The 20,640-nt window shown below is 44.0% G+C and overlaps 1 protein-coding gene and 2 non-coding genes across 3 annotated transcripts; all 3 read left to right on the top strand.

Moving 5' to 3' along the window:
• Positions 1-16,152: 16,152 nt before the first annotated feature.
• Positions 16,153-19,211, top strand: LOC123407385 (rRNA 2'-O-methyltransferase fibrillarin 1-like). Its single transcript, XM_045100511.1, has 7 exons — positions 16,153-16,189; positions 16,276-16,577; positions 16,819-16,914; positions 17,031-17,108; positions 17,192-17,368; positions 18,663-18,731; positions 18,829-19,211. The coding sequence occupies exons 1-7, from the start codon at positions 16,168-16,170 to the stop codon at positions 19,000-19,002; spliced, it is 918 nt and encodes a 305-aa protein (XP_044956446.1). The 5' UTR covers positions 16,153-16,167; the 3' UTR covers positions 19,003-19,211.
• LOC123414504 lies at positions 17,494-17,568 on the top strand. The gene has a single exon (XR_006614447.1). It is a non-coding gene; the product is annotated as a small nucleolar RNA snoR60 (small nucleolar RNA).
• On the top strand, positions 17,824-17,898 carry LOC123414505. The gene has a single exon (XR_006614448.1). It is a non-coding gene; the product is annotated as a small nucleolar RNA snoR60 (small nucleolar RNA).
• Positions 19,212-20,640: the final 1,429 nt, after the last annotated feature.

Here is a 20,640-nt window from a genome sequence, read left to right as displayed (position 1 = left end):
GATGACCTCATTTGATTACCGGAAGGTTTTCGGAGTTACCGGGAATGTACCGGGAATGACGAATGGGTTCCGGGAGTTCACCGGGGGGGCAACCCACCCCGGGGAAGCCCATAGGCCATAAGGGTGGCGCACCAGCCCTTAGTGGGCTGGTGGGACAGCCCAAAAGGGCCCTATGCGCCATAGAGATAAAAATCAAAGAGAAAGAAAAAAAAGGGAGGTGGGAAGGAAGGGAAGGACTCCCACCCACCAAACCAAGTCCAACTCGGTTTGGGGGGGAGTCTTCCCCCCTTGGACTCGGCCGACCCCCTTGGGGCTCCTTGAGCCCCAAGGCAAGGTCCCCTCCCTCCCACCTATATATACGGAGGTATTGGGGCTTATTTGAGACGACTTTTCCACGGCAGCCCGACCACATACCTCCACGCTTTTTCCTCTAGATCGCGTTTTTGCGGAGCTCGGGCGGAGCCCTGCTGAGACAAGGTCATCACCAACCTCCGGAGCGCCGTCACGCTGCCGGAGAACTCTTCTACCTCTCCGTCTCTCTTGCTGGATCAAGAAGGCCGAGATCATCGTCGAGCTGTACGTGTGCTGAACGCGGAGGTGCCGTCCGTTCGGTACTAGATCGTGGGACTGATCACGGGATTGTTCGCGGGGCGGATCGAGGGACGTGAGGACGTTCCACTACATCAACCGCGTTCACTAACGCTTCTGCTGTACGATCTACAAGGGTACGTAGATCACTCATCCCCTCTCGTAGATGGACATCACCATGATAGGTCTTCGTGCGCGTAGGAAATTTTTTGTTTCCCATGCGACGTTCCCCAAAAGTGGCATCATGAGCTAGGTTCATGCGTAGATGTCTACTCGAGTAGAACACAAAAGTTTTTGTGGGCGGTGATGTGCGTTTTGCTGCCCTCCTTAGTCTTTTCTTGATTCCGCGGTATTGTTGGATTGAAGCGGCTTGGACCGACATTACTCGTACGCTTACGAGAGACTGGTTTCATCGTTACGAGTAACTCCGTTGCTCAAAGATGACTGGCAAGTGTCGGTTTCTCCAACTTTAGTTGAATCGGATTTGACCGAGGAGGTCCTTGGATGAGGTTAAATAGCAACTCATATATCTCCGTTGTGGTGTTTGCGTAAGTAAGATGCGATCCTACTAGATACCCATGGTCACCACGTAAAACATGCAAAAACAAAATTAGAGGACGTCTAACTTGTTTTTGCAGGGTATGCTTGTGATATGATATGGCCAACGATGTGATGTGATATATTGGATGTATGAGATGATCATGTTGTAATAGAAATATCGACTTGCACGTCGATGGTACGGCAACCGGCAGGAGCCATAGGGTTGTCTTTATACTAACGTTTGTGCTTGCAGATGCGTTTACTATTTTGCTAGGATGTAGCTTTAGTAATAATAGCATGAGTAGCACGACAACCCCGATGGCAACACGTTGATGTCGATCATGGCGTGGCGTCGGTGATAAGAAGATCGTGCCGGTGTTTTGGTGATGAAGATCAAGAAGCACGTGATGATGGCCATATCATGTCACTTATGAATTGCATGTGATGTTAATCCTTTTATGCACCTTATTTTGCTTAGAACGACGGTAGCATTATGAGGTGATCTCTCACTAAAATTTCAAGACGGAATTGTGTTCTCCCCGACTGTGCACCGTTGCTACAGTTCGTCATTTCGAGACACCACGTGATGATCGGGTGTGATAGACTCAACGTTCACATACAACGGGTGCAAAACAGTTGCGCACGCGGAACACTCGTGTTAAGCTTGACGAGCCTAGCATGTGCAGACATGGCCTCGGAACACATGAGACCGAAAGGTCGAGCATGAATCGTATAGTTGATATGATTAGCATAGAGATGCTTACCACTGAAACTATTCTCGACTCACGTGATGATCGGACTTGAGATAGTGGATTTGGATCATGTACCACTCAAATGACTAGAGCGATGTACTTTTTGAGTGGGAGTTCTTAAGTAATATGATTAATTGAACTAATTGTCATGAACATAGTCTAATGGTCTTTGCGAATTACGATGTAGCTTGCGCTATAGCTCTACTGTTTTTATATGTTCCTAGAGAAAATTTAGTTGAAAATTGATAGTAGCAAACTTTGCAGACTGAGTGTGTAAAACCGAGGATTGTCCTCGTTGCTACGCAGAAGGCTTATGCCCTTAATGCACCACTCGGTGTGCTGCACCTCGAGCGTCGTCTGTGGATGCTATGAACATCCGACATACACGTTTCTGATGACTACACGATAGTTCAAGTGCAAAATACTTAATGGCTTAGAAGCAAGGCGCCGAAAACGTTGTAAAACGTCACGGAACATAAGTGATGTTCTAAAGAGATGAAATTGTGATTTCATGCTTGTGCCCTTGTTAAGAGGTACGAGACCTCCAACAAGATTCTTTGTCCACAAAGTAAAGGAGAAAAGCTCAATCGTTGAGCGTGTGCTCAGATTGTCTGAGTACGACAATCACTTGAATCAAGTGGGAGTTAATCTTCCAGATGAGATAGTGATGGTTCTCCAAAGTCACTGCCACCAAGCTTTGAGAGCTTTGTGATGAACTATAACATATCAAGGATAGATACAATGATCCTTGAGCGATTCGCGATGTTTGACACTGCAAAAGTAGAAATCAAGAAGGAGCATCAATAGTTGATGGTTTGTAAAACCACTAAGTTTCAAGAAAGGCAAGGGCAAGAAGGGATACTTCGTGAAACGGCAAAACAGTTGCTGCACTAATGAAGAGACCCAAGATTAAACCCAAACCCGAGACTAAGTGCTTCTGTAATGAGGGGAACAGTCACTGAGGCGGAGCAACTCTAGATACTTGGTAGATAAGAAGGCTGGCAAAAGTCGAAAGAAGTGTATTTGATATACATGATGTTGGTGTGTACTTTACTAGTACTCCTAGTAGCATGAGGGTATTGGATACCGGTTCGGTTGCTAAGTGATTAGTAACACGAAATGAAAGCTACGGCATAAACGGAGACTAGCTAAAGGCGAGGTGACGATACGTGTTGGAAGTGTTTCCAAGGTTAATATGATCAAACGCCGCACGCTCCCTCTACCATCGGGATTGGTGTTAAACCTAAATAATTGTTATTTGGTGCTTGCGTTAAGCATGAACATGATTGGATCGTGTTTATTGCAATACGATTATTCATTTAAAGAGAATAATGGTTACTCTATTTTTTTGAATATTCACCTTCAATGGTTTATTGAATCTCGATCGTAGTGTTACACATGTTCATGATATTGGTGCCAAAAGATACGAGTTAATGATGATAGTACCACTTACTTGTGGCACTACCGCTTGAGTCATGTTAGTATAAATTGCATGAAGAGGCTCCATGCTGATGGATCTTTGTACTTACCTGATTTCGAATCACTAGTGACATGCAAATCATACCACATGAGCAAGGCCTTGTTTTCATTGAGATGAAATAAGATAGTAACTTGTTGGAAGTGATACATTTTTGATGTATGCAGTCCAATGGGTGCTGAGGCACGCAGTGGATATCATTATGTTCTTACTTCACTGACGATTTGAGTAGATACAGGAGTATTTACTTAATGAATCACAAGTCTGAAATATTGAAAAGTTCAATTCCGTTTCAGAGTGAAGTTCGTCATAACAAGAGGATAAACTGTCTACGATATGATCATAGAAATGAATATCTGAGTTACGAGTTTTGGTACGCAATTAAGACAATGTGGAAATTGTTTCGCAGTTCATGCCACCTGGAACATCATAGTGTGATGATGTGTCTGAACGTCATAGCCACGCACTATTTGGTATGGTGCATACTATGATGTCTCTTATCGAATTACCACTATCGTTTATGGGTTATGCATTAGAGACAACCGCACTCACTTTAAATAGGGCACCGCGTATTTCCGTTGAGATGACACAGTATAGACTGAGGTTTAGAGAAATCTAAACTTCGTTTCTTGAAATTTTGGGGCTTCGACACTTATGTGAAAAAGTTTCAGTCTGATAAGCTCGAACCCAAAGCGGATAAATGCATCTTCATAGGATATCCAAAACAGTTGGGTACATCTCCTATATCAGATCCGAAAGCAAAGTGTTTGTTTCTAGAAACGGATCCTTTCTCGAGGAAAGGTTTCTCTCGAAAGAATTGAGTGGGAGAGTGGTAGAACTTGATGACGTTATTGAACCATCACTTCAACCAGTGTGTAGGAGGGCGCAAGAAGTTGTTCCTGTGGTGCCTACACCAATTGAAGTGGAAGTTGATGATGGTGATCATCGAGCATCAGATCAAGTTACTACAAGCCTCGTAGGTTGACAAGGTCGCGTACTACTACAGAGTGGTACGGTAACCCTGTCTTGCAGGTCATGTTGTTGAGCAACAGTGAACCTATGAGTTATGGAGAAAGCGATGGTGGGCCCAGATTCCGACAAATGGCTAGAAGCCATGAAATCCGAGAGAGGATCCATGTATGAAATCAAAGTGTAGACTTTGGAAGAACTACTTGATGGTCAGAGGACTATTGAATAAAGATGGGTCTTTAAAAGAAAGACAGACGATGATGGTGATAAGTCACTATTAAGAAAAACTCTACTTGTCGCAAAGATGTTTTCGACAAGATCAAACAGTTGACTATGATGAGACTTTCTCACTCGTAGCGATGCTAAAGGTCTGTTAGAATTATGTTAGTTGTTGATGCATTATTTATGAAATATTGCACGTAGGATGTCAAAACATTGTTTTCTCGACGGTTTCCTTGAGCAAACATTGTATGTGATACAACCAGAAGGTTTTGTCGATCCTAAAGATAATAGCAACTATGCAAACTCCAGTGATCCTTCAATGGACTGGTGCAAGCATCTCGGAATTGGAATATACACTTTGATGAGATGATCAAAGATTTTGGGTTTGTACAAGGTTTATGAAAAACTTGTATTTCCAAAGAAGTGAGTGGGAGCACTATAGAATTTCTGATAAGTATATGTGGTTGACATATTGTGGATCAGAAGTAATGTAGAATTTCTGTAAAGCATACAAGGTTGTTTGAAAGGAGTTTTCAAAGGAATACCTGGATTGAGCTACTTGAACGTTGAGCATCAAAGATCTATGGAGATAGATCAAAAGCGCTTAATAGAAGTTTCAACAAGATGCATGCCTTGACAAGTTTTTGAAAGAGTTCAAAATAGATCAGCAAAGAAGGAGTTCTTGGTTGCCTTGTGAGGTGTGAATTTGAGTAAGACTCAAAACCCGACCACGGCAGAATAAAGAGAAGAGACGAAGGTCGTCTTCTATGCCTTAGCCGTAGAATCTAAAGTATGCCATGGTGTGTACCGCACCTGATGTGTGCCTTGACTCAAAATCTGTTGAGAGGTACAGAGAGTGATCCATGATTGAATCACTAGCAGCGGTCAAAATTTATCCTTAGTAACTAATGGACTAAGGAATTTTTCTCGTTTATGGAGGTGGTTAAAGAGTTCATCGTAAAGGGTTACGTTGATGCAAGCTTTGACACTAATCCGAATAACTATGAGTAGTGAAACGAATTCGTATAGTAGAGTATATATATTTGGAGCATTTCCGAATAGCACGTAGTAGCAGCATCTATAAGATGACATAAAGATTTGTAAAGAACGCACGGATCTGAAAGTTTCAGAGCCGTTGACTAAAACCTCTCTCACGAGCAAGACGTGATCAGACCCCATAACTATATGGGTGTTGGATTCGTTGGAATCACATGGTGATGTGAACTAGATTATTGACTCTAGTGCAAGTGGGAGACTGTTGGAAATATGCCCTAGAGGTAATAATAAATTAGTTATTATTATATTTCTTAGTTCATGATAATCGTTTATTATCCATGCTATAATTGTATTGATTGGAAACACAATACTTGTGTGGATACATAGACAAAACACTGTCCCTAATAAGCCTCTAGTTGACTAGCTTGTTGATCAAAGATGGTCAAGGTTTCCTGGCCATAGGCAAGTGTTGTCACTTGATAACGGGATCACATCATTAGGAGAATCATGTGATGGACTAGACCCAAACTAATAGACGTAGCATGTTGATCGTGTCATTTTGCTGCTACTGTTTTCTGCATGTCAAGTATTTGTTCCTATGACCATGAGATCATATAACTTACGGACACCGGAGGAATGCTTTGTGTGTATCAAACGTCGCAACGTAACTGGGTGACTATAAAGATGCTCTACAGGTATCTCCGAAGGTGTTCGTTGAGTTAGTATGGATCGAGACTGGGATTTGTCACTCTGTGTGACGGAGAGGTATCTCGGGGCCCACTCGGTAATACAACATCACACACAAGCCTTGCAAGCAATATGACTTAGTGTAAGTTGCGTGATCTTGTATTATGGAACGAGTAAAGAAACTTGCCGATAAACGAGATTGAAATAGGTATGCGGATACTGACGATCGAATCTCGGGCAAGTAACATACCGAAGGACAAAGGGAATGACATACGGGATTATATGAATCCTTGGCACTGAGGTTCAAACGATAAGATCTTCGTAGAATATGTAGGATCCAATATGGGCATCTAGGTCCCGCTATTGGATATTGACCGAGGAGTCACTCGGGTCATGTCTACATAGTTCTCGAACCCGCAGGGTCTGCACACTTAAGGTTCGACGTTGTTTTATGCGTATTTGAGTTATATGGTTGGTTACCGAATGTTGTTCGGAGTCCCGGATGAGATCACGGACGTCACGAGGGTTTCTGGAATGGTCCGGAAACGAAGATTGATATATAGGATGACCTCATTTGATTACCGGAAGGTTTTCGGAGTTACCGGGAATGTACCGGGAATGACGAATGGGTTCCGGGAGTTCACCGGGGGGGGGGGCAACCCACCCCGGGGAAGCCCATAGGCCATAAGGGTGGCGCACCAGCCCTTAGTGGGCTGGTGGGACAGCCCAAAAGGCCCTATGCGCCATAGAGATAAAAATCAAAGAGAAAGAAAAAAAAGGGAGGTGGGAAGGAAGGGAAGGACTCCCACCCACCAAACCAAGTCCAACTCGGTTTGGGGGGGGGGGAGCCTCCCCCCCTTGGACTCGGCCGACCCCCTTGGGGATCCTTGAGCCCTAAGGCAAGGTCCCCTCCCTCCCACCTATATATACGGAGGTATTGGGGCTGATTTGAGACGACTTTTCCACGGCAGCCCGACCACATACCTCCACGGTTTTTCCTCTAGATCGCGTTTCTGCGGAGCTCGGGCGGAGCCCTGCTGAGGCAAGGTCATCACCAACCTCCGGAGCGCCGTCACGCTGCCGGAGAACTCTTCTACCTCTCCGTCTCTCTTGCTGGATCAAGAAGGCCGAGATCATCGTCGAGCTGTACGTGTGCTGAACGCGGAGGTGCCGTCCGTTCGGTACTAGATCGTGGGACTGATCGCGGGATTGTTCGCGGGGCGGATCGAGGGATGTGAGGACGTTCCACTACATCAACCGCGTTCTCTAACGCTTCTGCTGTACGGTCTACAAGGGTACGTAGATCACTCATCCCCTCTCGTAGATGGGCATCACCATGATAGGTCTTCGTGCGCGTAGGAAAATTTTTTGTTTCCCATGCGACGTTCCCCAACACTGCCTTGCGGGTTGCAGTGCCTCTTTCCTATCGCAGCGGCGGCCCCCTTCACTCCCCTTGCCGGTGCGCGCCCTCTCCCGAGGGAGAGTGCGCCGCCGTCAAGGGAGGTGTTGGGATGCCAACTATCCTGCCTTTTCTTTTCGTTTTGAGCAGTACGATGGCGCCATCTCCGTCCCCTTTGCCGGCTATGCGAGCACCTCTAGGGTGAACGCGCCGCCGTCAAACGGTTCGGTAGTGGCGCCCTTTGCCTTTGTTTTGCATAGTCCCCCCCCCTCTCTTTTTTTGTTGTCTTTTGCCGGTTTCAATCTGATCTTCTTTTGGATCGAATATGATCCATACTTTGTTTTTCCTTTCGGATCTTGATCCGTACTTAGCCCCCGAGAGGGTAGGTTCTTCTTCCCCGCACCTCGGCTTGTCGATGCGTGTGGGGATCGAGAGGAACAGGCGCGGCCTTGCGGCGACACTTCTTTTTCGACGAGGCCGTAGCCATCCTCGGTGCCTTGCCCATCTAGGGTTCATAGGGGTAGGAAAAAATGCTTTCTTTTCTTTGTACCGAATAAATCTTTGCCTAGCGGCTCATGATACCAATGTTGAAGCCGTAGATCAACTAGGCATAGATAGATCCGGAGTTACCATTGTACTCACCTAATCCCGAGCCCGAGGAACTCCCTGCTCCGGCCATCGGTGCCGGTGTAGTCGTCGGTGGCGTGAGGGAAGAGGTGTGGTCGTGGGTGGTGCTTCCCGTGAGCACTGCGCTAACCCTAGATCGGAAGGGGGTTTAGATGGGGAGTCTGGCGGCGCGGTGAACCTCGTACCGTGCGTCCCGGCCCCCACCACTTTATTTGTAGCGCATGTCACAGGGGCCCACCAACCATAACGGGTTGGGCGCCCCCGATCAGGGCGCATAGATCAATGGCCCGGTGGGCCGTTGGGCCCACGCGGAAGAGATCAACCTAACATAGGTCACTTAAACACTGATGTAAACACGAAAGTGCCCTTCTACACCCGAGCTCAAATGAGTCCGGAATGAACAATTATTTAAAAAATGTTTAAAAAAAGTTCATATTTTTAATCTTTTACAACAAAATTTGACAAATGTTCTAACAGTTTCGAAAATTTCAGCACAAAATAATATTTATGGAAGTCCTCGCAAAAAAAGGGCTCCAAAATGCTTTCGAAAGTAGCATTTTAGAACATCGTTTTTTTTCTATGACTTTGACAAACGTGATTTTCTAATAAAACTTTGGTAGCTCTAAAAATAACTATTAAAGTTTGCCATAAACAAATTCAGATAATTTCTGTGCATTTTTTAAATATTTTTAAAATGTACTATGCTCGAATGCAAAAACTACACGTCCATTAAACGCTTATATATGCCTCTACACGGAATATCAAAGTGACCGTAACGCTGGTCGGTGGCGTGCAGACACTCCTTTTCTGAACAACCCCAGCAGGGCAAGTGAAGTGAAAGCAAGGCCAGTAGGACAGAGACATACCTATCATCCAAAGGCAAAATGCAAAAATTTAACCTAAAAGCGAAACTAGTTCACAAAATGAATTGTCCGCGATTTTTTTTAACCAGCTGACCCTTTTTTTATGACGTTTTTGTCTTAGACGCTACATTATATTGTGTGACGTCCGACACTACGTTGTGTAACGTCCGAGATCTAGTATGACGTCTAAGACGTATACGCCACACAGTGTAGTATGGCGTCTGATTGTCGGGCGCCACACAAAAAGGTCAGATGTCGTGGGAACTAGCCTGACAGTAGAGGTTAGGGGTACATAAAGATAGGACAGAGTCCTAGCTACGACGAGATTGTACACACGAATGTATGAGTTCAGGCTCTCTCGTGGAGGTAACAATCCTACGTCTCAGTGTTCGGGAGCTTATGTCGTGTGGAATATGTGAGTTACAAGGGATGCGAACCCTTGTGTCAGAAGAGAGGGGTGGCTTATATAGAGTACGCCGCCCCTCACGAATACCCAGCAACCAAGAGTTCGATTGTGTTAATAAAGGTGAACGTTACTGATAACGTATGTAATAAATGCTACTTATGATATCCAGTCGAATGCCTGTCCGTTAGCCTCCCTCGAGTGGCTTCTGATCTTCTGCGGTCGATTGACTTCTCGTTCTTTCGAATGGAAAGCAACTGTCAAATGGAGGGAGAAACCTCCGAGTGGACGTTCTGTCGAGTGACTCATGCGTCATGGTGATTTTACTCCGAGTCTTTCTTTTAATCTTTAAGGTCTTTAATGTAATGTCTTTGGATAGGGCATGTAAGTCAGACCTAGGACCTTATCCTAGATTCATATCCCCATCATCAGCTGCGTGAAATTTTTTCAGACGTGATTCAATTTATAAAAAACTTTTGCTCCTGGGTTAAATTTGTTAAATTTGCCTCACCCAAAAGCCCACCCGCTCAGTGTCTCGGTGCACGCTGCGTGGCGCCTCAGTCGACCGCGATTCCAACCGGTTGTGTGCATCTCCCGACCCGACAAGTACCAACCGCCACACGTACCACCGGCACCAGAGGCCATGGCTCAAACTCAAACTGGATGGCCTCGTTTTTCTTTCGAAACGGAAAAGTGGATGGCCTCGTGGAAGCAGCAGGTTTTGCACCATCGTACTACTAGTAGCATAGCAAATACAGATTCAACGAAGCACCTGGCTGTACTCTGTACCACCAGCTTTGCTTTGCTTTACTCTCACAGGCAGATCATGTGCTTGCACTGCCTGCATCTGCGTGTGCGCCGAGAGAAGCTAACGATCGGGCGAATCACGGCTGCTAACAGTACAGTACAATAGGACTGCACTAGCTAGAACAATAATCATCCATCAGCTCTACATCCTTATTAAGGCAGGCTTAGCTGCAGCTGAGGTGATGGAGGGGCACATTAATATATTCAGGCGGTTCAGCTGCCGGCTGATACATGCCATGCGTGAGGAGTTGGTGGAGCAAAAACTTCAACAGACGATTCATTTCATCCGTCGTTGTTCGTTTGGGGTCCGTACAAAGGATTCTAATTTTCGCCCGCATGCCCTCGATTTTTCAAGAAAACTAGTGGTACTTATGCCATGCTGGAACTCGAGAGTTGAAGGTTCGTTTTCAGCGACGGTAGTAGCCTGGGCAGCCTGTCTGTCGACCTGTGCCACTGTGAGGGTTGGTGAAGTTTGCAGAGACTTTTCCAGAGCCATCTTCTTGTGCTGCCTACCGATATTTCGCACCTCAAGGCAGGTCACCGGCCGGCAACAACGTCCACCAGGGCGGGCAGCGTTGCCGCGGAATTACGCTTGACGTTGGTGACCGGAGTAGTACACCGGCAAATTTCGCGGTAGTAGTAGTACAAGTGTAGTACCGTATGGTGATCTGGCCAGCGCATGCAGCTACCACCTGTACGACGGTTCATGGAGCTCTCGGGAATATGTGGTACCGTGTGCCGTCAGTGCCCGGTAATTCAACTCAGAGCGTTGTCTTCCGGTGGCCTGTGATGGGGAAAAGGAGGATGCCTTGAGTGGAAGCATTATTCTCATGGCCATCATTTTCATGGTGTAAAAAATAACTACTGGGTGTCTTCCTAAAGTCAAAACATGTTTTATCACCTTGCCAACAACATCTTTTCGTCAACCATGAATTGGATCTCTTTCAAATTTTTGAAAGCTCTGGGTGTCAGATTTCAGGTGCATGTCACCGTGCATTGCTTTCGAGATCTTGATGTGCAAGCTACACCGATGCATGATCAAACCCTCCGTTCCCGAAGCAAGGTGATCCACGACATGACTCAGCAACAACAAGAGGCCTAGCAGTCGAGCTGTCAAACATATATAAGCCAGTATACGTTAACGGTGTGACATGCATTACCATATCAGCAGGCAAAACAGCTGAGGATGGTGCTATCAGCTATCTCTTATAGCTAAAATGATCAACACTTCGAGTGAAAAAAACAAAAGCAAAGCATGATCAAAGTAACAAGCAACATACACACGCTACATACATGGTTGTACTACCTTCTCTGTCTCTCTTTGTTCAGGCTATGGTGGTGCTGGTTAGTAGACCATGACTGGGATGTGCTACTAAATGTTTTATACAGATTTGGTGTCACTGTCAGCCATCATGACAACAGCCTCACTTTCATTCCCATGTCTCTTTTGGAAGAACCTTTGGGAACAAAGCCGGATGGCTATCCTGGTAGGTCCTCATCTTTCTTGCAACTTAATCTTACATGGCTGTGGATCAGGTTCTTCCTTGCTGTTTTGTCCTTCTGTTAGGTCATCTGGCCAACCACCAGCCGCTGAATGCTACTGCCAGGACAAGGACTGGTCAAGAGCCAAGAGTCTCTCAACTTTAAAAAGCAACAAATTATCATGGAATGGAATGGAATGGCAGTCATCATGCACACCAATCCATATTGATTCGATTTTCCTCCTTAGATTTGTTTTTTTTTGGAAAAATGATTCCTGGTTATCTTAGGGACAGAATTAACATTTTTAGATGACATAATTAAGGCTGTGTTCCTTTTTCTAGGTAAAATTTGCGGTTTTTTAGAAGATATAGTCATATTAAGTTTGCGCTCCGTTCTGACTCTCAATTTTTTATAGAAAAATGGTGCCGTTTTATCGCATAATATCAACGTTTACAAGAATGTATAAATGGGGTGGGGGATCATTGATTCCATCGAACAACACTTCTAAGTGTTGCCCCCTGGAACTTATCATGCTCATGTCGGCAAACAACTCTACCTGCACCTTTTTTGTTTCTTGAGAATTCTCTGAATGCACCCTTGTTCTGCATCCAACAACATGAAGATGAACGTCGATGGTGTTCAAACGGGCGCGGCTATATGTCGCTTATAGCTAACCGGAAGGAGGTCTAGCCTCAAGCAGCTTGTCTACCTGTCTTCCCGTCGCTATGGGCCGGCCGCGGCTAGTTTGTTTCGTTCACTATTTTCTGTCTTTCATTCGTTCGCTTTTGTTTTTATTTTTAAAATATCTATACCTATACCTACCTAATAATAAAGAGGCTATTGCTTTCATCGGAAAACCCACCGGGGCATTTTTACAAAAAAAGCCCCTGTAATTTTTGTTATTCAACCCGCACTCCATCATTTATCTGGAACGCAAAAGGAAAAAACGATTCGCTGAAAAAATTATACCCGTACGCATCGCCTCCTCCCGTCGATCCTGGGCTACCCTGGTCTGTGCCCAGGCCGCCGCCACACCACTCGCCGCCGCGGCCGACCTCAACTGCCACCGTTGCCGATCTCAACCCACCCGCCTCCGCAGACGTACCTCTCCCCGCTCACCGCCCCCGTTGCGGCGCTCGAGCGCATCGCGTCGACCCTGGTCCACCCTGGCCTGTGCCCAGGCCGCTGCCACACCACTCGCCGCCGCGACCGACCTCAACCACCACCGTTGTCGATCTCAACCCACCCACCTCCGCGGCCGTACCTCTGCCCGCTTGCTGCCTCCGTTTCGGCGCTCGAGCACAACTTCTGGATCAAATCAACGGGACAGCTACAGTGACTGAGATGATGCGTCTGCTCGATGCAGAACGACGGCGGCGCGCGGATAAGGCGCGGCGGAGCCAAGTACTTGCAGGTGGAGGCGGGCCTCCATGGCTCACACGGGAAACTCCAAGGTTATGGCGCGGCAACGGCGACTCCTTATGGCCAGATAGAGACGCCTAACCCTTGCTCCCCTCATCGTATCCCCTCCTCCGGCAGGAACTCATCATCTGGTGAGATTCCCTCCCCATGCCTCTAACCGTGTGCCAAACACCGGCAAGAAATTTTGTTTTATGGGGATTTGTTTGCTGATTAATGAATGTATTAAATGTAAGATTGTATTGTTGTAGAGACAGAGAATGGAACACCACCTTCAGTTTGTCATCTGATCCCACATTCTCTATCCATGAGTGAAATAAGATAACAATCCATTGACCAATTCACGTAGCCTCTTTGTTTTGTTTTGCTTGTCCCGCTCAATTTCTCATCATGGTGGAATTAACAATGGACGGGTTGATTTCTCAACAAAATAGGATATGACTGACTACATTAGTTAGTTAACTTATTATTTTAATAAATCAAAATGATTATAAAAAATTTAAAAGCATGTGATATTTTTTTCTCCCGTTGCAATGCACGGGTCCTTTTGCTAGTATATTCTAAAATGCATATACTCCAAAAACTTAAACAACATAAAAAAATTACAAAATAAGTGAAGTAAAAAATGTTAAGACTGCATTTTTTTGTTAGCATAGTTACAAAAATTGTTGATAGAATTAAAAAAACACGTGTTCCAAAAAAGGAAAACATTGTTTTTTCCATTATAGTTTTTGCCAGTTTTCATTATGCTACTCTAGCTTTTGACATTTTACTTTTGTCACCATTTTTTGTTGACAACCATCGTAATTGCCATTGCATGGCAAACGCAAAAAATCCAGAGTGGAAATTGTGATACATTGTCAAAAGCTATGAGCGACAAAAGTGAAATAAAACTATTTGACTTTTGTCAAACAATGAAAATTGTGATACAATCAAAAACTACAAGTGACAAAATTAAAATAAAATTATTCCGCTTTTTGCCACATAATGGCAATTGTGATACATTATCAAAAGTTAAGAGTGGCGAAACTGAAATGTTAGATTTTAGAATGTCATGAGAAAAATTGACAAAAGCTAGAGTGGTAAACTTGCCAAAAAAGTGTTCATGAATTTCTAATTATAAATGTACAAAATGTTCGCATATTTTGTAAAAATATTAACACAAATTCAGAAAAATATTGAAAAACATGTGTTAAAAAAGTATTGACCATGTATTTGAAAATGGTTAACCATGTACACATTTTTTGGGTGTATAAAAAATATACAATGCGTATGATAAAGTGGAAATATATATATATTTAAAATAATTATTCATATATTTAAAGGATCTGTAATGTTTCAAAAATGTTTCATATCTTTCCCTAATAATAAAGGAGCTACCGCTTCTGTCGTCCGTTGCGGAATTTGCCCCTAGACTTCGCAGGAATTACGCCCCTATGCCACCGATGAGTGGAAAAAACGATTTTGTTTTCCTCTTTTTTTGAAGTCAGGCGTTCGTCCATTCTCCATTTAAAATAATACCTGAACAAATCACAGTTCCACGCGCATCCCACTGGTCTGAGTCATGCTCTATCATCCGGGAGACCTGAGTTTGATCCCTGTTGCTGCCTTTCTTAAATTATTATTTTTGCTTTTTAATTTCAATATCTCCTTTACCTCTTTTTTTTTCTGAATTGTATTACATTTCAGGTTTTGGTGTCTAAAAATTTCAGTACAAAATAAAATCTGACAGTATATGCCATTTAGAGGAGTATTGCTGTCAACATAAACTTTTTGTTTTGTCCCTCAAGTTTTCCAGTTTTCTTCTAGATTTGAATATGTTGTTGGTAGTTTGCATTCATAGATTTTTCGTAGCAACTGACAGAATATATTATTATCAAATCCATAACTATACCATAATAGTAAATTCCACCAAGAGCTCGGGCGAGCAGACTGTCACTGGGTCACATATCCTCATTTTTCTCCATCAAGTTTCACTGGATGAAAATGTAGACGTTGCAATATTTAGATTTATTGTGTGTGTCGACTCTAGATAAGTTCGATGATTCAAGAAAACTATTTTAAAAATGTTCACATTTTAAGAATATATATTTGCAAATAGTCTAAAATGTTCATGAATGCAAAAAAATATTCCTGATTTTAGAAAATGTTCACGAACTTGAATTTTTATCACAATTTCAAATATTTTTCAAAAATATGATTTCACAAAAATGAAATTTATAATGTATTTCGGTGATGTAGCAAAATATGGTTATCGCCGTTGAAAATTATGATGTTTTTTATTCCGTTGCAACGCACGGGCCATTTTGCTAGTTTATACAAAGATGTATAATACGTAAAAAAAGTGGACGTGAAAACCTATTTTGAAAATAAACGCTAATCATGTATTTGGAATACGTTAAACACACATAAATAAATACTTCTTATTTGGACGAAAAAGAAAATAATATAATAAATAAATAAAAACTGAGAAAGAAACAATAAAAACCGAAGAAAAAATCGAGAAAACGAAAAAGGAAACCGATGCAAAACCTCTCCTCGACGCGTCCCTTACCGGGCATCGAACAAGTAACGAGCGGGCCCGTGCCTTGACGTTCTGACTCTCAGTTAAGATGGGCTAATTCCAACTCTCTCTTTTTTTTTGTGATCTGGCTATTTCCAAATGGGCGGACCATATATTAGGCCGCAAGTCCATCGTATACTTTCGTCCCACTAAGGTAGTTCTTCTTAAATGGGCCGAAGGACCATCTTATATTGTTCGGCCTGTTTCAACCAGTCTTTCTTAAATGGGCCATAGTCCAATTCTCCCCCAAGAAAATGGGCCCTACTCTTCGTCTATAAAATTACCGCTCCCCCGGCGGAGGCCAACCCTCTCAAAAACCCTACCCTCCTCCTCCCTCCATCTCCGGCGGCGGCAGCAACAAATTTCCGACGCCATGAGGCCACCGGCACGAGGAGGTAACAGTCCGTCGCCCTACCCTCGGCCCTATTCTTCTTCCTCACATCCCCGATCTCATCCGAAGACGCTGTTACGCTGCACGCAGGACGCGGCGGGAGGGGTTTCGGCGGGAGGAGCGACGGCGGCGGCCGCGGGGGGAGGGGCTTCAGCGGGAGGAGCGATGGCGGCGGCCGCGGGGGCCGGGGTGGCAGGGGCGGCAGGACGCCCAGGGGCCGCGGTCGTGGCGGGGGAAGGGGGGCGCCCGGCATGAAGGGCGGGAGCAAGGTGGTCGTGATCCCGCACAAGCACGACGGCGTCTTCATCGCCAAGGCCAAGGAGGACGCGCTCTGCACCAAGAACATGGCCGCCGGGGAGTCCGTCTACGGCGAGAAGCGCGTCTCGGTCCAGGTCAGTGCCCGCTGCTCCCGCTCTTACTCTTAGAGGCACCATATCAACATCGGTTATGTGCCACTAGCGGACGTCGATAGATCAATCAACTTCACTAAAACCAGCTTAGATTTGAGTGCAATCGTCTGTTCACAGGTTCTTGTTAGATGATTGTTTCCCTGTGGTATCAGATTTCCTGCTCTGTTGTGTTCATTGTGCATATATCAAACAAAGTATGCTTATTTCTGCCCTGGTATTGCAGAACGAGGACGGGACCAAGGCTGAGTACAGGGTCTGGAACCCCTTCAGATCAAAGCTGGCTGCCGCCGTTCTTGGAGGTGTCGACAACATCTGGATTGTAAGTTCGTTGTGCTTTAGCATGTATTACGTGTATTCAAACCTTGCTGTTTCAGGTTGCGATGTAGATTAGCGTACGACATTGTCTATATGCTGACATTGCACTTCTTAATTCAGGCTCCTGGTGCTCGTGTGCTGTATCTTGGTGCCGCCTCAGGAACGACGGTGTCCCATGTGTCTGATATTGTTGGACCGGTGAGACATCATAGCTACTCACTATTGATCAAATGCTTCTGTTTATGTGAGCTGTGGTCTTACAGAAATCTCGTCACTTGCAGACTGGGCTGGTGTATGCTGTGGAGTTCTCGCACCGCAGTGGCAGGGATCTTGTCAACATGGCCAAGAAGAGGACCAATGTGATCCCCATCATTGAGGATGCTAGGCACCCTGCGAAGTACCGCATGTTGGTCGGCATGGTTGATGTTATCTTCTCAGATGTTGCACAGCCTGATCAGGTATACCTGTCATCATATAAATGCCCACAATAACTATTTGCTCATTTGCCTATGGGCAGGCCTATCCATTGTGGTATGTCATTGACTGCTATGTTTGGATCACCTTCTGTGGCTACATTGGGGCTTAGCAAATGATGAGCTTACTCGGATTCCCCTTCAGGACATCACAATGGATGATGCAAAATCGAGTATCTGATGCATTTTATGCCCAACGCCAGTCCATTTCTTATTTATCTTGGATTTGCTAGGCTTCTCTTTTGATGTCATCACATTGGATGTTACATGAAACTATTCCCATTACAATGGTTATCAATAGCACTAACCATTTATGTATACAAGTACTTGAACTGCTCCGCTTAGATTTTGTAATTATGGTTTACATCAGATTATTTCTTTCCATTATGGTTTATCAGTTTGCATTGCTTTCCTGGTTTTCTTTGGCTGTGTTGGTGCTATTGCTGATGATGAGCTTACTCGGATTCCCCTTCAGGACATCACAATGGATGATGCAAAATCGAGTCTCTGATGCTCTTAATGCCCAGAATTCCTACTTGTATCACCATATTTGTTGTGTTGATTTTGATTACACTTGGATTTCTTACTTCACTTTGAATGCTGCATGAGTTGATTCCATTTCAATGGTTTCAATAATTCGCCTCTTGTAACATGGTTCTTTCCTTATTTGTAACTGTCAGTTTGGAAGGTTGATTTATGCTTGCTTGATGTTGAACCTTGCCACTGCACAATTCAGATTTGATAAAAGTATAATTGCTTATCCCTTTTGCCGATTTGGTTTGCAACTTTCCCCTTGCTGATAGAAACTTTGATCTTTGGTGTGGCATGTGTCGTACTATAATACTAAGAATTATGTTAGCATATGGTAGGTCATTTCCTCTTAAGGTGAAACTGTCTTGAAACTACTTACGGTGTTGCCTTACTGATATGTACACGTTTTCAAGGTTGCAGGGTTAGACAGCCGGTTATTGTTGTGAAGTGTCAAAACTCGAAATCTTTATGTTTGGTTATTAAATTGTACCTTGCTTTGTTTACAACATTTAGTCTCTGCACTTTCATCTCTTCCAACATACTGATGATTATATTAACCAAGATTAAGAATTGTAATTATCTTATGTGTTGGTAAAAACATTATATGCAGGTCGTTCATCTTTGAAATTTAGTGTTCAATATCAGCTTGAACAACCAATATGCCATTGTTAAGTAGCGAAAACATTCATAGGTGATACTAAACTGTACTATCATTCTTAAACCTGTCAAACTATCTTCTCTCCTGCAGGCTAGGATCTTGGCCCTTAATGCTTCATACTTCCTGAAGAATGGTGGTCACTTTGTCATTTCAATCAAGGTATGTACTGATTACAGATTCAAGAAACATTGCATATGCCCTGGAACATGATTTCCTGGAAATGTTGCATTTATGTAATGGTTCTTCCTCTTGCCAGGCCAACTGTATCGACTCCATCCAGGCTCCCGAGGCCGTGTTTGCTGCTGAAGTTGAGAAGCTGAAGCTTGAGCAGTTCAAGCCTTCGGAGCAGGTGACCCTGGAGCCCTTTGAGCGTGACCATGCCTGTGTCGTCGGTGGATACAGGATGCCCAAGAAGCAGAAGGCGACTTGAAGGAAATAGTTATATATGTTATGCGCTATGATGTTCTATCGTTTGTTAGTATTAGGTCCTAGGTGTTAGGTGTTGGTGATATGATCCGACAATGTTGGTTCTATAGCCTAGTTCGTTTATATGGTGTTGGTAAGTGGCTGAATGATTTTGCATGCCTGTTAGCAATTGTTGACTTGTTGGCAGTGTTATCCATGAAACCATGACTTCCCATTTGCACAGCTTTTTGTAAGCTTATCAAATCCTGAATATGCTTCATGACCTTAGCATCCTGTAAAGATGTGTCAATTTTTCTGACATGTACTCCCCCGTTTCAAAAAAATTGTCTTAGATTTGTTTAGATATGAATGTATCTAGTCAAGTTTTAGTATTTAGATACATCCATTTCTAGGCAAATCTAAGACAAATTTTTTGAGACGGAGGTAGTATGTGTTTGACAGGTATTATATAGACTAAAAATCTCAGCATACACAATTCAGACTAAGCAAAATACAAAAAGCTTTTCAAGATGGATTTTTTGGTACGATGCACACGTTTGATTTTTGAGAAAGCTAACACATGAATGATGACTTTGCTTGCGAAGCACAAGCTAAACAAGCAGGATGTCCATTCTTATCTCCCCCTCCAAATTTGTCTTGATTTTTATATTTCTACATTGTTTGATTTTTATATTGCGACAAGTTGAGAGAAGTAATAAAAAAATGTGCGTTTTTTTAGGTTCCACCAGTTCTTTGGTTGAGGGGCCACAACCCGCGTGAATCTCTCATATATAACCGTCACTACAAGCCTTATTTTAGAAGAACAGATCTTCTTCAGTTTGTGCTTAAGTTTAAAGGCACACCACCCTCACTGAACTCTACAGCCATTACCACCCTTACGGACCGTTGAAGGCCGAAGACGCACTCTTTCCACTTTGCTCTTGGTGAGATGACCATCACTTTGAAGGATATTGCGATGATCTCCAGGCTACTGATCGAGGGCAAGGCTCTTAACTGGAAGGTGAAGTCTCAGGGGTGGCGACAATGGGTTCCAGGATTGGTTGGTGTTGAACCACCAACAAGGATTCAGGAAATCAAGAAGGATCCTAGACCATCTGGTGTTGTTCCCGTGGCTACAAGAACATTTTTATGAGTGTCAGAGGATGCGAGTCCAGCTATTATGTAGAGGTATACCAGGGCTTACTTATGGAATCTTTTGACCCAAGTGGTGTTTCCGGATAGCACGGGAGACACGGCCTTATGTATGTTCTTGGACCCTCTTCGTAATTGGGATGATAAGTGAAGTTGGGGGTCGGCGACACTATCCTTCTTGTACCGACAGATAATGCTTCCTATGATGCATCTTCCACATCATTTTTCAAAGCAATTTGGAGTACAACAATGCGCCCTGCCAGACTATGTTGAGACAAGTGTGCTGCTACATAGGTGAGAGTTTTTTACAACACATGTTGATCAATGTGTAACACGAAAAATGAAACTGATGTATTCTTCTCATGCTTTGTAGGACGAGTTGGTAAAATAACAAGAATGACACAAATTGGGAGGATCACCACCTTATGTGGGTGGACATATGGAATTCTCAGAGGAATGCTCGAGTGGAAAATGATCACACACCCGACAACGACGAAGGGGCATATTTAGG

This window comes from Hordeum vulgare, chromosome 7H (assembly GCF_904849725.1).
Source record: "Hordeum vulgare subsp. vulgare chromosome 7H, MorexV3_pseudomolecules_assembly, whole genome shotgun sequence".
Lineage (NCBI taxonomy): Eukaryota > Viridiplantae > Streptophyta > Magnoliopsida > Poales > Poaceae > Hordeum > Hordeum vulgare.
The sequence above is the reverse complement of the archived record's forward strand: the minus strand, read 5'-3'. Positions and strand labels throughout refer to the sequence as shown.